General features: G+C 52.8%; 1 protein-coding gene across 1 annotated transcript in view; it reads right to left on the bottom strand.

The window, feature by feature from the left end:
• Positions 1-2,164: 2,164 nt before the first annotated feature.
• The window catches only part of UBE2G2 (ubiquitin conjugating enzyme E2 G2), a 34,266-nt gene continuing 14,833 nt past the window's right edge, over positions 2,165-21,597 (bottom strand). The window contains exons 4-6 of the mRNA XM_036769368.1: positions 8,305-8,423; positions 3,703-3,843; positions 2,165-2,678 (exon numbers count right to left, since the gene is read on the bottom strand). Of these exons, the coding sequence (XP_036625263.1) occupies positions 2,566-2,678; positions 3,703-3,843; positions 8,305-8,423 (373 nt within the window). The 3' untranslated portion in view covers positions 2,165-2,565. The remainder of the gene's footprint in view (positions 2,679-3,702; positions 3,844-8,304; positions 8,424-21,597) is intronic.

Here is a 21,597-nt window from a genome sequence, read left to right as displayed (position 1 = left end):
CGGCATTGGGGAAGAGAACAAGCACACCGGGACCTGATGTCCTCCAAGGCAGTCATCGTGTCCCCCCAGGCCTTCAATCTGAGCAGTGAGGTGACACATTCCCAGGAGGTTCCTAACCCCGGGTCTTAAATACCTTGGTAACTGTATTTCAATGGAACTGGCTTTTTGGGTTATCCGATGTATGTGTTTCAGGCATTTACAAACATGATTCTGAAGAGGGGCTGCCTGGCAACCATCCCCGACACAGATGAACTTTAGAAGCCTGGCCTCCCCAGAACTGGCCCCAGGAGTCCAGGGCTGGCCTGACTGGAGGGAGTGCCTCAGAGGCTCGAAGCCAGCCCCAAACTGCCCAAGCTTTCTCCGTGGTTGGTCTGCAGGCTGCTAAAGCCCACTCTGCCCATTTGCTGAAGGCAATTTATTTTTAATTCAACCGTCCCACTCCACATTTATTCTTGGCAAGTTTCACCCTCCTCAGTTGGATCCATCACCTTCCCTCCCAGCTTGGCATCATCTCTAAATCTGATAAGATATCGCTAAGACGATTCCTGGGGAACATCGCCTGAAGACCCTGGGCCAAGACCACAGGTCCAGATGCCCCGCCATTGGGCCCATGCTGCTCCCGCCATCTTGACCACAAGTACTGCATCAGAGATGCCATCCACTGGTGATCTCTGGACCACTAAAGCACTTAGGGCAATGGAGAAAATGTTTTCAGTCAGTGGTACCCTAAAACAGGATGAAGGTGAGCACGCATTCACAGCGGCTCCAAAGGATATCCTTGCCAGACCACCCCCCATACCCACAAGTACCTGGGGCAGGCAGCCAAGTGGGTACTTCCTCCCCGCTTCTGGGGGCAGAGGACAAACCAGAGGGGTCTCTAAGATGGGCCTGGAAGCCTCTTTCTGATGTTCACCAGGAGGGTGAGGCTTCCTCACTAAGGACTGCACAGCGGGGTCTGAGGCCCACATCCACAGACTTCTGCCTGTCCTGAGCCGGGCTGAGCTCCATGATCTCAGTAGGGAGTCTTCCATGGCCTAAGGGAGGGACTCCCAAGCTCCTCACAGACAGCCACCAACCAACCTGGTCTCCCTTTCACAGAGGAGCACACGAAAACAGAAAAGATGCTCGCACCTCTGCACAGGGGGTCAATATATAACTTTATTTTTAACAAAGCAATTAAATTCCACCATAAAATGAGGAAACTGCAAGGGTGGGGTGGGGTGTTAAAAATAAATACAAACGAATAAAAATACTTTGATTTTGAAAAAGCTTTTCAGTTCCAAAGCCATCTTCTGACTTTGACTCCATCCCCTTCCTCCCAATAGGGCCTCTGAACCCTGAAGTTCAGTTGCCCCCACACCTCACCAGCCATGCACTAACACCCAGCTTGGGGGCATTGGCAATGCCGCTTCCTGGGCAGTGTGCCAGCCCCTCTCCCCACTCCCACATCATTCACTTCAAACCTCAAGCATTCCCTTCTAGAAGAGAGAGAACAGGGTCTCCAAGGGGCCAATCAGACCCTTCAATGGCATCTAATCCCATAAAACTGGGGGAGGGGTTTCAATGAAGCTCCCTCGGATATGCAGCCAACGGGAAAAATAAGAAGGTGAATGCAAATCCAGGTTCTGAACAGACCATACAACACCCTTTATTTCTTGTGTTTAAAAAATAGAAATTCCTATTTAAATTTTGCCGGCTAAAAGCAGCCCCAAGTGGCTGATTCTGTAGGCAACGGATCCATTATTGCTTAGAATCTTCTCTCAGCTCCGGGTCCAGACAGCCTCCTGAGGCAGTCAAGACCCCAGGACGCAACAGGAGCCCCAGGCTGCTGGGGCCTTCCCTTCCCCACCCGTTGGGCCCCTCCCAAGAACACGAGGATTCTGAAGGCCTAAAGCCCAGTGCCCACCCCTCACCCCCCCCAGAATTCCTGGCCTGAGTACACCAATGCCAGGAACTCACAGCTGACCACAGCAGAGATCAGAATCTGTGAGAAACGTAGCCCAGAAACCTCTTGGTTTTTTAGAACGGATTGATGAAGATTTTTTCCTAATTAATGCACTCCACACACCCCTGCCCCAGCTGACCCACACGATAAAAAAGGTCTTTTGCCAAAAATATTCTGGGTTTGACAGCAATGCACACCTGAAAAGATCATTCCAGTAGATGATAAGAAAAACATGTATTTGTCAAATTGTTAAGGACAGAATTTGATTGCAGGATGTTTCCCATGTGGCACATATGTAAACACCCATGGATGGGCCTGGAATCTGCTTGTGCCCCCAGTCCTTCCTTCTGGGTCCAGGGAGCCCGACAGACTGTCCCCCACTGAAAGCCTGGCCTCTCACAAGCCCCCTCGCCATCAAGGCGGCCCAGACGCCTCACCCCGTCTGAGGAATACTCCAAAGCACAGAAGCCGCCACCCATCCAAGGGAAGGAGCATCAAGGGCCAGAGGGGAAGCTCCGGTGTCACCAACCAAGCGATCAGTGGGATCGCTGCCGCAGTGGCTGTGACAACTGGGAAGGGGGGGGAGCAGCATGGGGGAGGGGAGGGAGGGAGGGAGGGTCTTAGAGCCCCAGGGACTTCTGAACGATCTGTTTGGCAATGCGATAAAACTGTTCCCGGTCATCGCGCCACATCTTCGAAGCGTCTACATTAGCACCGCTCTCATCATTTGGCTCTGAAAGAGAAGGAAAAACACAGGGAAACTCTGAGGGTCTTCAGCATTTACCAGGTGTGATGCAGACACGTCTGCCTCCCACTGCAGGGGTTCTGAGTGGGGGGAGAACGGGGGAGGGGGGGCACACCCCATCAAAATCACGACCAAGTGCTCGCCCATTGCCTTTTTAAAAAAGCGAACTTCTCCCATCTGCAGACACCTCCACACTAGCGGCTGGGCTGTTCTCCAGGGACACCTGGATGTGAGGACTGTAGAGGCCAGGCAGGGCGGCCCCCTGGTGTTCCCTGGGTGGGAAGTCCCCAAGGCTCTCTCTCTGGGCCAGAACGCTCCTCCACGCTCCTCCTCCTTATCCCCCCCCCCCCCCCGGAGAGATCGCCCACCCTTTCCAGTCTCAGCCACAAGAAGCCCTGCCTGCCCCCGAATTCAAATCACACCACTGACTGCCAATGGGCCCTGCTTGTCTCTATCTCATCAGTAGATGTGCGCACCTACTTTCTCCCCCATCAGACTGGGGCTCCTGGGGTTGGCCTGCACCTGAAATTTTAAGTGCTGTCTCCCCAGAGTTTGCAACAGGGCCTGGCGCACAGTAGGCACTTCTTGATGCAAAGCAGCCAGCGTTCACCTTGACTCCCACCGCAGAGCCTTTGCCCACCTCCCTCCAGATGCTGACACGCAGGAGCTTTGGGAAGCCTTGACCAGAGCCCTCGGGCAGCCAGAGCCACTGTAATTCAGGGCTGCTGGCTCACAGGAGCCCCGAGGCCTGAGGAGACAGGGAGGGAGAATGGCCAGGAGCAGGGTGTGTGTGCTGGCCTAGGAGGTGGGAAATCCACACCCTCCCTATGGGCTCCTCTTGGGCACCAGGATCCCGTGACCTCCGGCCTTTGGTGACCTGGCCCAGGCTCAGGTCACTGTGTCCACAATGCATGTCCCCAGTAAGGGGCCTCCACCTTGCGGGCTGGTGGCTGCAGGGACCGCACCTACTTCCCCCATTGCCAGCGCCCCCACATCTCTGGGCCCTGCTTACCTGCCAACATGCTCACCACTGAGAGGAGGATCTTCTCCACGCTCTGCACCGGACTCCAGCGCTCAGCGCTGCTTTCATAGCCCATGGGGTCATCGCCGGGGGCGTGCAGGATGGAGATGCAAACCCTTCCGTCAGGGTATACTGTAAAGGACCCAGACACAGATGACGTGACACAGGGTAGGATCAGAGCCAGCGCCCCGAGTGCCCTGGGGGCAGAAACCGGCTGCTGTTTGCACAGCTGTGGCCAACTCCAGGCATGTCCCCAGCGTCACGCCCGTCCAAGAGGCCCAGGGAGCAATGCCCCCCCGCCCTGCATCTTCCCTGAAAACGTCCCAGTGCAATCATCACACAAAGCAAAGAAGTGACTCAGGGAAGGAACCAGAGCCAGGAACGATGATGTCCCAAGCATGAGGGTCCGAGTTCCTCACGACCTTCCCTGACAGTTCCAAGGTCCAGAGCGGCCTCATCGGGGTTGGCAAAAGCCACCATGCCCAAGACCTCCGGAGAAGGGGGACACAGAACGGACAGACGGACGGTCACAAGTCTCTCAGCCTCCTCTGTGAAGTCTGATTGGACAGATTTCCTCCACAAACCGTGCCCCCCCACACCAGGAGCCCCAGGAATGCTGGACCACGCTTGAGCCTCAAGCTTCAAGGAGGTTAGGCGAATCTGACAGTCACACCCACTCATTCTGCCCCAGCAGCTCGCAGCCTGAAGTGGAGGGAGGCACAGAAGTCCTGAATTCAAATCCTGACTTTCGTTGGCTGTGTGACCCTGACTGAATCACATCCTGCCTCGGGCCCCAACTTCCTCTTCTGTCAAATGGGACTAATACCACCAGGAACCTCAGAGAAGGAGGCTCGAAAGCGCTGTGTGGATATCTGTTATGAGTACATCGTTGTGACTGCAATCAGACGCCAAGCTCGGCCTGGAACCCGGGAGCAAACGAGGCCATTCCCTCCTTCAGGGTCTCCACGACAGCCCTTGGGGACTCCCCGCCAAAGTGCTTGCTTGCCTAAGTCGTAGCTACGAATAGTTCCCTATTAGAAACATTTTAAAAGTATTAATTCATTCATTTAAAAGCAGTGATAAGAAGCCCACGACATGTTAACAGAAATCCCATTTTTATGCAGAATGATGCTCTCTTCCAAAACAAAGATCAGTGAGCAGAGTGCACATCTGTGTTCTGTCTGTGCACCTTCAATGTCCGCTCCACATTCCACCTCATGCTCTATGCTCCTGGTTGAAGTGGAGGAAGAAAAGGCGCCCCCACACAGGTCCAAAGGGGGAAAGGGGAGGGGTGTTTAAACAGACGGCCTCTTCACCTTAGCATCAACATGGTCCATAGGCCGGCAGGAAGGGGGAGGGCACCGTGATGAAAGGTGGCATGTTCCCATGAAGAAATCCAGCAGCAGAGATAAGAAGTCACTCAGGTGGCTGTCACGGCTGTCACTGGAGCAGCCCTGAGCCCTTCTGACCACGAAGAAGGTGGCGATGGGCAGGCACTCAGGACGCTGGACAGCTGCTGGCCTGCTCCTCCTGTAGTGCAATGTCCCAGGAGGGTCCAGGGGGCGGCCACCCCAACCTCGGGCTGGTGGCTGAAGGAAGTGCTCCAGCCCAGATTTCTGAGAAGCAGGCTTCAAAGAGTTCGAAGAAACAACCTTCAGGGCCCTGCGCCCTCAGATTCTCCAAGGGCAGCCCCGGAGAGACTGGAGAAACCGCTGCTGAGAAACAGGTGGGGTGGGGGGAGCGGGGGTCCTGAGGTGGACGCGCAGGAAAGACACCAGCAGCTCGGCCTCAAGGAAGGGCTCTGTGCACGGAAGAAGGTAGAAGGAGCGATGAGGAAGGCACCCAGCCTGCAGAGGTGAGGAGACCTGAGGACAGTGAGCTGGCCCGGCAGGAGCGGGAGCAGCCAGGGCCCCCCAAGGCAGAGGTGGAGGCAGCTGCCCTCCCTCAAGGCCCCAGAAACATCTCAAGTTCTTCTGAGAAGACCAGGCATCCGGATGAGTCTGAGAGTGCAGCCTCCACAAGGGACTGGGGCAGCCCTTCCCCAGGGATGATGCGCCTGACTTCAAGCCTCCATCTGCCTCACCATGCCTCCCGCTCCTGGCTTCCCGATAAAGCTAGTTATTAAGGGAGACTGACCCAACGAGGACTCCCTGGTGCTCAGCAGAGTCTCAGAAGGTCCCCAGAACCCACCTGACAGTGAGGCCAACACTGGCAGAGAAAGCGAGGACACAGAAAGACCCTGACCAGGAGTCCAAAAGAGGCTGAAGGAGTGGAGAAGGGTAAAAGCGTGCCTTTAGACTGCTTGTCTGTGCCAGGCGGGCAGGCACTGTGACCAGTCCCATTTTACAGATGAGGAAACGGGCAAACAGAGATTAAGTGACCTGCTTAGGGTCAGATAGTTAGTAAGTGTCCAAGCTGGACTGGAACTCAGGTCTTCCTGACTTCAGACCCAGTGGTCCGCATGAAAACCAGATCTCAGGGTCTGAGTGGACCACAAGCTCAACAGTGTACTGTGGCAGCCAAGAAATCTAAGACAATCTGGAGCAGCCAGACAAGAACCAATATGGGCAGGATCAGGGGGCTGGGCTCTCTGCCCAGCTCAAGCCTCCTAGGGCAGGCCGGGGCCTTCAAGCGCACAATGAAAGCATCTGCTGAAGGGAGATGGATGCCTGGCCCAAAGACAAGAACTGAGAGCAGACACACACACATGTGCACACACACACACAGCACACACAAACACATACACACACAGCATGCACATAATGCAAACATACACACACACACACACACACACACACACACACACACACACACACGATGGCACTGCCACAGAAATTCTCTGCGCCTCCATGAGGAAGAACCAGGGGAACCAAGAGGCTGGGACAAGGCCCAGAGCGGAGTCGGGGCGTGCCACCCAATTAGAGATTCCCAGGCAAAGGCTGGACCCCATAACTGCCTGCAGGGGGGTGGGGTGGAGTTCAGTGACCTCTGAACAAGCTCCCAGCAGGGATTTGGGGCTCCTGATTTCCAATGCTGTGTGCGTGTGTACTCATGAGTACGTGTGTGTGTATGTATGCTTAGGCATGTGCATGCATGTGTGTGTGTCTGCACCTGGGGATCTTGAGGCTGGTGACGAACTGGCCCCATCAATGCGAGGGGTGGGTTCTGAGAGGTGGGCTCCCTTGGGGTCGTTGCCTCTCCTTAAGAACATGGCAGCCACTCCACCCTGTTGGCAAACAGGAGGGAAATCCTGTGCCCTGCTCACTCAGGGCCCACCAGGGGCAGGGATGGCCTTCCCACCATAACCAGTGGGCGACTGCCCTGGCCCAGACTGCAGGCTCAGACCTGGTCACTGCCCACTGTGCCCGAGGGGACAGGGAAGCCACAACAGAGGGTGAGCGAAACCAGAAACTGCCCTCTGCTCAGTTAACCTTTTGGCCCTTCAATGGTCCAAGTAAAGACACCCCTGCACCATCAGATGGCTCACCGTGGCTTCCCCTTGGAGAATGTACTCCCCCATGCACTGGGACTTCATGATACCAGGACTACTAACGAGGGTGATGATTCCTATAAAAGACCTCGTTCCATACAAAAACAGCGACGCTGATGCACTCTAGGAGTAGTGAACTGACCCAACCATTCTGGAGAGCAATGTGGAACAAGGCACAACACGTCTAAAACGGCGCCACGCCCTTGGCCAGCAATAGCACTACTAGGTCCATATCCCAAAAGAGCAAAATAAAAGGACCCACGTGTACAAAAACATAGCAGCTCTTTTTGTGGTGGCAAAGAACTGGAAATCAAAAGGATTGCCCATCAACTGGGGAACGGCTGAACAAGCTGTGGCGTACGAATGTAACGGAACATATTGTGCTATGAGAAATGATGAGCAGGCGGACTTCAGAAAAACCCGGGAAGACTTCTATGAACTGATGCTGAGTGAAGTGAGCAGAACCAGGAGAACACTGCATACAGTAACAGCCACATTGTGCGATGACTGACTTTGATAGATTGAACTGTTCTCAGCAACGCAAGGATCTAAGTCATTTCCAAAAGCCTCACGACGGACAATGCCATCCACAGCCAGAGAAAGAACTCTGGAGTCTGAATGCAGATGGAAGCAGACTATTTTAAACTTTCTTTCTTGCTTGCTTTTTAATATTTTTTGGCCACATGGCTAACATGGAAATATGTTTCACATAATTTCACATGTATAATCAACATATTGTTTGCCTTCTCAGTAGGCGAGTGGCTGGAGGGAGAGAGAGCATCTGGAACTCTAAATTGGAAAATAAATGAGGTGTTTTTATTTGGGGGGGTGCGGTGTTGTTCCACACACACTTTCTGGTTAATTAGCCCAGACATCACCTCAGTTTCCACAAAGAATAAGTGGTGATTCCAGAACAGAAGGAATTTGAACCTTCTCCGTGGCCTAAGGCTCTGGCTGCTCTCAAGCCCCTCCCCCCCATATAAGGAGTTGCTCAGGGCCCCACAGCCACACGTTGAAGGCAGCCCTTCCTGGCCCCAAGAAGACTCGTGTCTCACCAGGCCCCCACCCTGCCCCAGCCACGTGCAAAGGGCCCATTCACTTACTGTTGGGGTGGAACATCTCACAGGTGAACCTCATCTTCGGGGGGCTGAGTGGGTAGTCCAGGGGAAAGCTGAGAATTGCAGGAAAAACGCCAAACTCGAAACAGGTGTCTTCTGGGCCCCTACAGAAAAGAGACGGGGCTGAGTGTGCCTGGGCTCTGGGCAGGGGGCCCCAGGATAGGCTGCTGTGCTCTGACAAGTTCCAAAGTCAACACAAATTGTGGAAATAGACACAAGAGTCTGAGGCCGAGCAGGCCCAGGGAGAGTCCGGTGGGGCTCCTGAGAACTATGCTGAGGCAGAGGCAGGGAAAGAAAGCTGCTACTTCCTTCGCTCCCCACCCACCAAACCTCCCCAATCTCTGCCCTGGCCTCACTGCCCTCCCTGGGCAGCCCACGAGCAGACAGAGCGGCCCTCTGCCTCATCTCCACTCCTGCGGCCACCCCCTCATTTCAAGAGCCTCCGGACCAGATTTGGAGCCACCAACCTCCCCTGTCCAGTCTGTGCTCCATTCAGCTGCCAAGCTCCCCACAAAGCACAATCATGTCCAGGGGCTCCACATGTCCCGAGCTGGCATGGCTCCGGCCTGCCTTCAGCCTCTTAGTCAATCAACAAGTGCTTGCACTCAGTGCTGCCTCCTCCAGGAAGCCCTCCTTGATCCCCTTAGCCAAGGGCACTTGCTTGGTCTGCTTGCCATCCCCTCAACCCCAGCAGCTCGCTAATCACCTGAGGGCAGGGACTTCCCAAAATACCTTTCCATCCTTACAGCAGAAGGTGCCTGATAAATATTTACTAAGGCACCGACCCAAGCTGATTGGTCCTTAACCCTCAACAGGGGGAAGACTGGGAACATGGGGAGCGGCCATGTCCCACAGTGTGGGATGATGCGGGTCAGAAATGATGCCTGGGCAGTTCTGTCGCAGCTCCAGGATATCCCAGACAACCTTGAGTGAATGACCCCAAGTGTACCCAGGGTGCTGACCCAGGCCCTACAAGAGGCCAGGTGCATTCAGACTCATCAGGGACGGGTGAACCTGATTCCAACGCGGCAGAAGGAAAACATGAGCAGGTAGAGAAGAATGCCTGTCTGCAGCTCCATTCACCTGCTCTGGATATCTTCAGGCAAAGATCGAAGCTGGCCCATGGGCCCCCTTCCTGTGAATGTCTGGGGGACGAGAGTGAGCATGGCCCTGACAAAGGAAGGAGAAGTGGCTACCCAGGGCACTCTGGGTACTTCCAGGGGAAAAGGCTCCTGCCTGGGCCTCCAAACCCCAGCGGGAACATCCTCCTGACTTGCAGCCAACCTCTCTCCGAGACCTCTGCTAACAAAGAACTCCCCCACATAGGAGTCCCCTCTGGGACACCTCTAAATGCCAGGAAGCTTGCCCCCAGAAGCCAACCCTCCCTCAGCGCGTCCTGCCCGGCCAGCCATCGGGCTGGGGGCTGGCAGCCACCCCTTCAGCCTCCTCCCAAAGCTCTGACCAAACTCTGCTCTCATTACCCCTGTGGCTCCCAGGTCCGCTCTACTCTGGCCTTTCAAGCCCTCTTCCTGTTAAACACAATCATGCACACACACACACACACACACATACACACGCACACTCACGGACACACACCCCTCCCCCCAATCATCTCTATGCTGTAAAAGGAACTTTTTTCTCAGGAAGATGCCACTCCCTTCTCACCCTGGCCCAGCCCCAGCCACCCAGGGCCCAGAGGAGGCTAGGCACATCCTCGGCACCCCCGCTTCGGTCTCCAGATTCTTCTTTTGCTCCCCACCCTCAACATCTTGTCTTCTTTCGAGAGATATCCTATGCTCCAGCCTTGCAGCCGTCACCTGGGACCTCTGCAGATGTTCTCCCCGCTAGTTCACACTCCACTATAGGCCCTGCCACAGTCCACAAAAACTCCAAAACTCACATTCAGGAGCATCTCAGAAACCTGAAACCTCCATCTCTCAGCCCAAGACAAGATGGGACAAGGAATTACAGCCCTGGCGAGTCTGCGGCCTCAGAGCTGGAAGGGACCTCCCTGGATACGCAGCCCATACCCATGACAAGACATGGGCTCTCACTGCCAGGAAGCCTAAATCTGCCATATCAAACTGAGGTTCCCAGCCCTGACCTCGGCGACCCCCAAGAACCCGCCAAGTCTCCTCCCCAACAGCCCTTCCAATAGCACCCCACGTGGGTACTTTCTGCATGTGACAGCCCTGGCAGCCCTTCCTCACATGCGCTTCACCACTCTACCCAGGACAGGGCAAGAGCCATGACTGAGCCTGGGACCCAAAGAGAGCAAAGAAAACAGAAAAGGCCCCGCCGGGACAAAAACATAGCAACGACTCATGCCAGGCCAAGATCCAGACACGCTTTGTGAAGGAGTTGTTTTTACCCTTCCTTGTCTTCAGCACAACGCCCAGTGCACAGTAGGGACCTGCCTGAGACCAAGGGGATGGCCTTCGATGGGGGGAAGGGAGGGGGCAGCTGCAGAGAACTCCTGGAAAGACCTAGAGGAGCTGCTGACCAAGGGGCAGGAGCCACGGGCCAGCAGAGGAATCCGTTTTGCTGAGGGTGTATTTGTCACAAGGGCTTTTAACAAAGGCAGGAGAGGGGAGAAAGCAGATAAAGAGGGGAGGCCTGAACCCCGCTAGCGGCGGTATAAAGAGAGAGGGGGAGACGGGAGGGATGAAGTAGCTGGAGGGCTGCATGGGGAGCAGAGTCCAGAATGATGCCATGGTTGTAAACCTGGGAGACACCAAGGGTGGGAGGTGGCTGGGCAGGGTAAGGAGTGGAGTTGGGGATCTCTGCAGGAGAATCCAGGGCACAGGAAGCCCTGGGAGGGAGCTGAGGGGGCCACTGAGTGACCTCACCACGGAACAGAGGAGGCTGGGCTAGAGTCTGGAGCATGGCAGGCGTTAGCCAGCAGAGGAAGCTGAGAAGGGATGGGCATTCCAGGAGGAGAGGGGGATGGCGCAGAGGTCCAGAGGGATGGTGCCCACCTTCCCCGGCTATCCTCCTCTCTGGCGGGAGCCCGTCCGCCTCTGTCAGCAGCCTCCAGTTGATCTCTGTTTCCATGCAGCTATCTGCGCCTTGGCCATCCCACTGGACCGGGCGCTGGTTCTATCGGTTTTACGTTTCTTTGGCCAGCGTCTGGCACACAGCAGGTACTTAATTGATGTTTGTTGACTGACTGCCCCACTGACCATCACGTCTGGAAATTAAGAGGTCACTGGCAGCTTTGGAGAAGGCTGGGAGGGGGTCAGAAGGGAGTGGAGGAGGGGCCTTCGAGGTGTAATATTAACTAAGTTGGGACTTTTTTACTGTTTTAGAATGATAAATTAATTCTCTTTGATTGAGTCTTACTAGGTGCTAAAGCCCAGGCCCACGTCCTTTTACTACTAGGTGCAAAGTCCCAGGCTAGTTAGCAACTAGTTGACTAGTTTGAGAGAGGTAGAAAGCCCCCAGGGCCCTAAGGGGAGTTGCTAAGACCAGAGCCACTAGTATGCACCTAAGTTCTGATTGCTCAGATGACGTTTCATGACGGCCAAAGACTATATAAAAAGAGAGAAAAGTTATTTGCTTGAGGCTCTCACTCCTGGAGGCGTGTTGGCGTGGGACTCTGGGCAGCTGCTCTAAGAGCCTCCCGGTTTGTCGACCCAGATGTTGATGGTTTCCTGGTAACTATGAATTGTGATCTGGTCTGTTTATACTGTGTGTTTGTAACTTGTTTGTACTTGCTCTGAAGTTCAGGGTGCTGGCTTTCCTCCTGAACTAAGTGAATGATATCTGTATGTGTGATTAAAGTGAGACTGTTAACCCTTAAAGTTACTTTCATTAGTAAAGCAGATCAAAGACCTGTGCTGGCAGGGTTCTCGTTGGACTCGTGTTGGTCTTTCACCCCCACAACAACAGGAGGTAGCTGTCGGGGCCAGGGAAGGATTCTTAGAGGCCAGTTTATAGGTAGCGGGAGATAAGGAAGCCCAAACTATTTGGCAGTGTGAGCAGGAGCAGAAGGGAGGCATCCAAGGAGAGGGGGCCAAAGGTCCCCCTGGGAGTGTCAGGCTCAGAGCAGTAAGTTCAAGAAAGGGAACTCAAGTGGGGGACGGAGGGGGAGCTCCCAGTAGGGTATAAGTGGAGGATCCTTGGCAGAGCTCAACCCCCACAGGGGCCCTGGGACACTCCCTACAGCCAACAGAAGCTGCCCAAGATGTTGGTCGGGCCTGGAACCTCCTTCTCAGTGTCCGAGCAGCCTCCACCTTTGACAACCCAGGCTCTCCCTTGAAACCATCCGGTTTCAGGAATAGCCTCCCCTAAGCAATAACCCCAAGGAAAGCCCCTCCCCACAAAGTGGGGGTCTACTCACTGGCCAACAGCTAAAGATGAGACAGGCACATGATGGGTCTGACTGGGCCGAAAGGAACGTCAAGGGAACAACGGCCAGAAACCTCAGGACTCTGATGGACACGGGCACCACAGCCTGGGCAGGAAGGCCCAAGGGGTCCATTTCTCCCCCTCCCCTGACCCTGATTACAAAGGAGGGCTCAACATGGGGCCAGGATTCGGTGAGAGGAGCCAAGGGAATGAAAGAAAACACACAGCCAGGGGGAGCCCACCACGCAGCACACAGCCCCCCAGGGAGTGCAGTGCCACCGGCTCCGGCTCCACCTCCCCACCAGGTCCCAGCTCGGGTCACAGATCCCACTCCTCTCGAGTCGCCTTGGTGAAATCTGGGCAGTGTCTCAGGTCAGGGCGCAGAGCGCAGAACTTGGAGTCAGGAAGACCCAGGTTCAAATGTGGCCTCAGACGCTGACCACTGACATTGATTTCTTCAACCCTCAATTTGGAACAAAAATGGCACCCACCTCCCAGGGTCAGGAGGATCCAACAAGCTCGTCTTTGTAAAGGGCTCAGCACAGTGCCAGGCACAAGGGGACTCTTGGCCTGGCCATTTCCTTCTTCAGTGAGCTCTTCAGCGGTCCTGAGGGAACGGCTTGGAAGTGACAGACACAAGACAATGACTGGGCAGTGTGCTGGACCCTGACCTGCAGTCACAGCACCTCTAGCCTGGCCTGACCAGGCAGGACGTTGGGGCAGCCCACATGGGAAAGCACTGACCATGCCACTGAGCTGTGAAGCCTCTGGCCCCTGAACCAGCAGCCACCCTCTGACAGAAGCCGGGGGTGCCCCGGCTGCGGTGTTTTCAATGGTATCTGGGTGGCGTTTCTGGAGGGGCTCCCAGGGAGCACCGGGGCTCTCTCAATGAGCCCCACAGGAGCCACCTGATGCTTTTACAACAGGCCTTTGTGTTTCCAAACAGAAGTTTCTTTTTTCCCCAAACACCAAGTGGATCGCCACAACTCCAGAAGACGATCAAACACTGCCTGCACTGTTCTAACACAGTGTTTGTTATACCCTACCCACAGAAAAATGTTGACATGTTACTGCTTTAGGAGCCTGCTGTTTCTTCTTCAGCTGCCAAAATGCTCTGGTGCCCAGAGGAGGCACCCAGGTAAGCCCCATGTATGTAGCAGCGTGCCCCCAGGTGCACTGGCAAGCATGCACACCAGCTCTAATGCCCAGGGCAGGCATCACTTTTCTTTTCGCTTTCTCTCCCTAAAAGAGAACTCACCCCCAAGTCTTCAAACTTAAAAGGTAAGGCAGCCTTGAAGAATGACATCAAGGAAGACCCCGCACATCATCCCAAAGGGGGACAGGGAGAGCCAGTATACAGCCCCTGTCAGCCGGCCCCCCCCCCCCCCGCCATCCCAGACTCCCCAAGCCCAGGCTGCCATCCTCCAGCTCCCCAGATGCTGGCCACAAAGACTCAGAAACAACACTCAGGTTGTGCTGGGCCTGGCACCCAGCAAGCACTTCGTAAGTGGGCACTGATTCATCAAGTGACTGAACAACCTTCCAGATGCTTCCTTTTGACCAACAACATGGCGGCCCCAGTCCAGACTCCCCACCTGTCAAGGCTCACATCTACAGCAGGTCAAGCTAGCCCAAAAACCTCTCCCTCCTCAGAATCCTCCGAGGACTCTGCCTGGACCTTCCCCCTCCTGAGAGGGCCGAGGGCCCGCAGACCAAAACAAACAGTCCCTCCCTCACTGAGAACAGGCTCAGGGTTGTGAGATGGAAGGACCCTTAGAGGTTCCCCATTTTATAAATGAGGAGCTCATAGCACCTCGTCCAAGATCACAAAGGAAGTGAGGAACAGAGCCTGGCGTGGGCCCCAAGAAAACGGCACAAGACACATTCAAGGTAGCATGTTGGGAGAGCCCCTGATCACTGGGAGGCTTGGTCAGGCTGCGCTCTGAGAGATGCAAAGGATTCTGGGGGTGAGAAGGAAGAGTTCTCCAGAGCCTAGGCTGTACCAAGACGGCATGTGCAAGACAGCTGGCTTCTCTGGAATGAAGAGAAATGTGGCAGGAGCCAGATGATGATGATGGGGGTGGTCGTGGTGGTGGGGGAGGGGGAGAACGCAAGCCCATTAAGGCCAACAGGAAGCCCACAGAGGGCCCACGGGAAGCACTACCGCACCTATCTGGGGTCTCAGCTGGTTGGGGAGGATGGAGGGGTCCACGGGGCATTTCTGTTGCCACATTTGTCAAATCTGGACAAAAGACCTCACATCCTAGCAGCAGAGGACTCTGATGTGGTAGAGTCCAACTGCCATTAACCAGAGCACCTGCCATGGCCCCTGACCCCTAGCCCAAAGAGCACAGACTGGCTGGTCTCCACGTGAAAGCCTACTGCTCCATATTTTAACAAAAATGGGGGAGTTGCAGGAAAGTGGAGGCTTAGAGGGCCCGTTGGCTCCTTGTCTGAGGGAGGGGGTTTAACGGAGGACTGGGTCTCCCCTAGCAGTCATCACTTTGCTTTCTGTTCCCCAGCACCTTCCCAGGCCAGCCCCCAGAGACTGGCTGAGGCCACAAAGCAATGCAGAGGCCAGGGCATGGGGGAAAGGGTCTCTACGCCCTGGGTTGGCCAACACGGGGGTTTCTGAAAAGGTGATGTGGAAAGCAGAAATCTCGGCATCATCTATGGAATACCCATGGGAACCTTATTACTTAAGAGATTTAATCCTCATGTAAAACAAGAAAATTCCTTCAAAGCATGAAGAATCAGCATCTAACTTATCTGACCTGAGTCTGGGTTTGGCTGTACTGCGTGTCTCTGCAGTGATCGAGCTTTGCCTGTGTGACCTAAGCCCTCGGGCCCAGCACCCCCTAGCCTGCCTTAGATGCTGGGTGGTCTCCAAAAATCTCTTCTGACAGTACAGAAGCAAAGGTGCCAGCTGCCGGCACCGTCTTCAAAGAGCACATGAAGGACAGACGTCTGACCACAGGTCACCCAGCATCAGAGGCAAGGTCTCTTCCCTTCTCTCTCTCTCTGGAGCTTCATCCACAAATGGGCCCGGCCTGGTCTTGCTGGGCTGATTCTGATCAAGACTTCTAAAGACTTCTGTTCTCCTTCACTGCAATGCTCAGACTCTTCCATCATCCCCTGGGAAATATTTGGCAAAGAGACCAATCTTCGATGCTGGCAGACCCTAGCTGGAGAGGCCACCTGCCTCAATCAATGGATCGACCTTGCCCATCCGACCTCTGTCCACTCCCACAGGCGCCATCCTCATCCAGGCCCTAAGAGCCTCTCATCTCCTGGCTGGGGCAGACTCTGAATCGTCCTTCCTGCTTCCAATGCACAGTTCCCTGCCCCCAAGACCCCAACATAGTCTACAACTGACAAAATAATCTTCAAAGGATCCAGTCCCTCTTGGAGCGGGTCCGGTTCTGTCGACTGAAACTGTGGCGTTACCACCAGTGAGACTTTCCTCAGTAATTTCACATTCTGTGACTTTTTGTCTTAGATCTTTGGCTGAACTGTAAGGACTTCAAACAGGAGTTCAGTCATTACCTGCTAAAAGGGAGAAAATCCCTACTAATAATGATCTGAAAAGAGGCCTTGCCTCCAGAGCCCCAATGTAGCCTGGCTGCTCTACTGTGGCCATCACAGAATCCTGACACTTGCTGTGCATCAGAAAATCCTGGAACTCCTTGGAGAGGAAGAGAGCGAGGAAGGGCTGCAGGCAGGGAGGGAGAGGACAGCCGGGAAGACAAAGGGGGCACGAGAAGCACCCAGGTGTCTGGCTGCCAAACAAAACCAAGGCAAGGACGGTTAATGCCATAATAGTTGTTTTAAGTGCATTTGTAAACGGCTCCTTATTTGTGAAAGGCCCTGGAACTGGACCAAAACCCACAACCTGCGCAGGTCCTGAAGAAGGGGAATTCCACCCTGACAAAGTCGGCCTCAAACAAGAGTGCTCTGCCTAAGACAGCAAGTCACTCTTCAAGGCAAGTAAGTGAAATATTAGTTCAATATGGTGCTATTGACTAAAACCAGCCATCCTGACCCTTCCAGAGTTCTGACGGACGGGCCGTGGGGGAGGCCACAGAAGGCTGAACCCTTTCTTCACAGAGGCCTGAGATCCCAAGTGGCTCCTGCTTGTGAGGTCAACCCTGGGAGTACAGAGGTGCCGAAGCAGGGCAGGCAAGCCTGGTGCAGCCCCACATCTGTCCTGCCATCCGCCAGTGCCCCAGCTCAGCCCGCAGCCACAACTGAGAAGCAGGGTGTGCTGGCACCACAACTTCCAGGGGTCACTTTCAGAAAAAACCAAACTGTCCACATTTAAAAGGCAATGACGCTTTTGCATATAAATCTCACTGTGTGTGAACAGGGCTTGAGAGAAAGGAAAAAACCCACTCATGGCAGCCCGGTTTAAAACCATCAGGCATACTGAGAACTCAAGAAATGCCAATCATTTTTGTCAAAGGTACACACCAACAAAAATGGCCAGTTACACAGTTTCACCAGCTCTTCCATCTGAGACAACTACATGTGTTAATTAATATCTATTAAATGCTAACAATACGCTGGGCTCGGTACCAGTGTTGAATTTTAAAGGCAAAGGCCAAAGCATCTCTGCCCCTGAGCCTTTGGCTAATGAGGGTCCAAAGAGAAGGTCCAAGGCCTTGCAGAGGGGGAAGAACAGTGAGGATAAGTAGGAAGATGTCAAAAAACCAGAGGACAGGAGTAAAAACTTATTTTTTAAAATCGCTATGTACCGGGGGGCGGAGCCAAGATGGCGGCTGGTAAGCAGGGAATAGCGTGAGCTCCCTACCAAGACCCTCCAAAAACTTATAAAAAATGGCTCTGAACCAATTCTAGAACGGCAGAACCCACAAAACAGCAGAGGGAAGCAGGGCTCCAGCCCAGGACAGCCTGGATGGTCTCTGGGTGAGGTCTATCCCACACGGAGCTCGGAGCTGGGAGCTGGGAATGGAGTGGAGCAGAGCCCAGCCTGAGCGGCGTGGACCATCCAGACCAGAAGCCAGGCGGAGGGGGCCCTAGCACCCTGATTCAGTGAGCTACGGCAGTTACAAGACTTCTCAACCCACAAATACCAAAGACTGTGGAGAAGGTTAGTGGGAAAAGCTGCGGGAGTAGAAGGAGTTCGAGGTTCAGCTTCCAGCCCCAGGGGCAGCGGAGGTGGGGCAGCTACAGCTGTTGTTACTTCCGGCTCCAGGCCCACCTGGTGGGAGGAATTAAGTGGCGGATCAGAGCAGGAGTGCACAGCCTGCCAAAGATCTAAGGCCAGTTCGGGTTGGGGGTTGGGGAAGGAGCAGTGCTGGTGTGGCAGAGCTGGCACCTCCCCCCCAAACATAGAACATAGAACTCTGTAATCTACAAGCAGTCATACCCCACTGAAAAACTCAAGGGTCAAGTTAGTTGGCTGGGAATATGGCCAGGCAGCGAAAACACACCCAGATTCAGTCTCAGACTTTGGATTCTTTCTTTGGTGACAAAGAAGACCAAAACATACAGACAGAAGAAATTAATAAAGTCAAAGAGCCTACAACAGAAACCTCCAAGAAAAACAGGAACTGGTCCCAGGCCATGGAAGAGCTCAAAAAGGATTTGGAAAAGCAAGTTAGAGAAGTAGAGGAAAAATTGGGAAGAGAAATGAGAAGGATGCGAGAAAACCATGAAAAACAAGTCAATGACTTGCTAAAGGAGACCCAAAAAAATACTGAAAAATACACTGAAGAAAACAACACCTTAAAAAACAGACTAACTCAAATGGCAAAAGAGCTCCAAAAAGCCAATGAGGAGAAGAATGCCTTGAAAGGCAGAATCAGCCAAATGGAAAAGGAGGTCCAAAAGACCACTGAAGAAAATACTACTTTAAAAATTAGATTGGGGCAAGTGGAAGCTAGTGACTTTATGAGAAATCAGGATATTATAAAACAGAACCAAAGGAATGAAAAAATGGAAGACAATGTGAAATATCTCCTTGGAAAAACCACTGACCTGGAAAATAGATCCAGGAGAGATAATTTAAAAATTATTGGACTACCTGAAAGCCATGATCAAAAAAAGAGCCTAGATATCATCTTTCAAGAAATTATCAAGGAGAACTGCCCTGATATTCTAGAGCCACAGGGCAAAATAGAAATTGAAAGAATCCATCGATCGCCTCCTCAAATAGATCCCAAAAAGAAATCTCCTAGGAATATTGTTGCCAAATTCCAGAGCTCCCAGGTCAAGGAGAAAATACTGCAAGCAGCCAGAAAGAAACAATTTGAGTATTGTGGAAACCCAATCAGAATAACCCAGGATCTGGCAGCTTCTACATTAAGAGATCGAAGGGCTTAGAATGCGATATTCCGGAGGTCAATGGAGCGAGGATTAAAACCTCGAATCACCTACCCAGCAAAACTGAGTATCATGTTCCAAGGCAAAATATGGATTTTCAATAAAATAGAGGACTTTCAAGCTTTCTCAGTGAAAAGACCAGAGCTGAATAGAAAATTTGACTTTCAAACACAAAAATCAAGAGAAGCATGAAAAGGTAATCAAGAAACGGAAATTGCAAGGGACTTACTAAAGGTGAACTGTTTTGTTTACATTCCTACATGGAAAGATGATGAGTATGATTCATGAGACCTCAGTATTAGGGTAGTTGAAGGGAATATGCATATATATGTTTATGTATACATATAAGTGAATGTGTATGTATGTATGTATCTATGTGTATATGTATGCATGTGTATGTATGTATATATATATGTGTGTTTTTGTATATATATATACATATGTATGTATATGTATATATATGTAAAAGAGAGAGAGCAGACACAGGGTGAGTTGAAGATGAAGGGAAGATATCTAAAAGAAATAAAATGAAATTAAGGGATGAGAGAGCAACATACTGAGAGAGGGAGATAGGGAGAGATAGAATGGGGTGGAATATCTTGCATAAAGGTGGCAAGAGGAAGCAGTTCTGTGGGAGGAGGGGAGAGGGCAGGTGAGGGGGGAATGAGTGAACCTTGCTCTCATCAGATTTGGCCTGAGGAGGGAATACCATACATAGTCAGTTGGGTATCTTACCCCACAGGAAAGAAGAGGGAGGAAGATTAAAAAAAATAAAAGTGGGGGGGGATGATGGAGGGGAGGGCAGATGGGGGTGGAGGTAATCAAAACAAACACTTTGGAAAGGGGACAGGATCAAGGGAGAAAATTCAATAAAGCGGGATGGGTTGGGAAGGAGCAAAATGTAGTTAGCCTTTCACAACATGAGTATTGTGGAAGGGTTATACATAATGATACATGTGTGGCCTAGGTTGAATTGCTCGACTTCTTAGGGAGGGTGGGTGGGAAGGGAAGAAGGGAGAGAATTTGGAACTCAAAGTTTTAAAAACAGACGTTCAAAAACAAAAAAAAAAGAGTTTTTGCATGCAACTAAAAAATAAGATACACAGGCAATGGGGCGTAGAAATTTATCTCGCCCTACAAGAAAGGAAGGGAAAAGGCGATGAGAGGGGAGGGGGGTGATAGAGGGGAGGGCTGACTGGGGAACAGGGCAACCAGAATATATGCCATCTTGGAGTGGGAGGAGGGTAGAAATGGGGAGAAAATTTGTAATTCAAACTTGTGAAAATCAATGCTGAAAACTAAATATGTTAAATAAATAAATTTAAATTAAAAAAAAAATCGCTATGTACCTATAAGCTAAGCTGCTGATGACTACTGGGCTTTCTGAAAAGAAAAAGTGGATCCAAGGGATCTCAGTGGGCAGCACATCACTGCCCTGGGAAAAAACAGGGAAAAGCCTTGTGTAGAGGGAGGCCTGGGAGGAGCCAATGCAAAGGCCCGGAGGTGGGAGGCAGAGCAGGGGGGCCGGCGTGGCCAGCCCACAGACAAGGCCCAGGCAGCAGCGGTAGCGCAGGGAGACACGGGCTCAGGTGACTACTGATGATCAACGGTGAAGGACTCGGCGCTTCTCAGCAACGCCAAAGGGCTAGTGAGCCCTCGGACAAAGAACAGAGGCATCCAATGCTGGTGGAAGCCGACTCCTTCTCACTTCCTGTTTTCCTCTTGGCCTGTTTCTTCTTTCACAACATGAACAATACAGGAGTACAATCCACATGATTACACACATACACCCAAAGCAACTGCTCACTGTCCTAGGGAGGGCGGAGGGCAGGGAGGAAATTTGGAAAAAAAAAACCATTGTGGCAGCAGACAGATTACAGCAGAAAGAGGACAAGTAGCATTAGAAGCCAAAAGACTCTCCTTAGCCTCGCCTCCAGAGGGCCTGAGGGGACCCTGGACCAGCTCTTGGCACAGTGGAGGGGGCAGAGGGCAGGGACCCAGAGAGCACGGTCACCACGGCAACTCATTTGCTTATTGCTGCAAGAGGCAGTTTTCTTTCATTATCTTTTTTAAACTAGGCGCAGGAGGATGGGGAGTTTGCTACTGTGATGCCCCCAAAGGAAGACTGATGCATTTTTTAATACATAGATGAGATCTGAGTGCAGCACGCAGCAGCCAGGGGGGCTGTCTGGAAAGTTATGTGTGGAATCTGTCATACACTTTGTTTTTTAAAGCAAGTGGTATGAAATGGAGACAACAGCTTCCTATACGATCTTCCTAGAGGACAGAGAGAGAAGAGCGTGTGTGTGTGTGTGTGTGTGTGTGTGAGAGAGAGAGAGAGAGAGAGAGAGAGAGAGAGAGAGAGAGAGAGAGAGAGAGAGAGTGTGGTTAAGTTCTCAATGAAAGTAGCAGCTGAGAAGATCTGGCAATGGATTGGGCGGGGCCAAGGGCAGGATCCCTGGTCATTGGCAGGACAGACCAGAAGGGGGTTGGGATGTGTCTGCGAGACATTCCAAGCAGCTGGTGACGAGAAGCCCATGAAGGCTGGATCTCCAGCTCCAGGCAGGAATGTCTGCCCAGAAA

Source organism: Trichosurus vulpecula, chromosome 7 (assembly GCF_011100635.1).
Source record: "Trichosurus vulpecula isolate mTriVul1 chromosome 7, mTriVul1.pri, whole genome shotgun sequence".
In the NCBI taxonomy this organism is placed as follows: domain Eukaryota; kingdom Metazoa; phylum Chordata; class Mammalia; order Diprotodontia; family Phalangeridae; genus Trichosurus; species Trichosurus vulpecula.
This window is presented reverse-complemented; position numbering and strand designations above follow the sequence as displayed.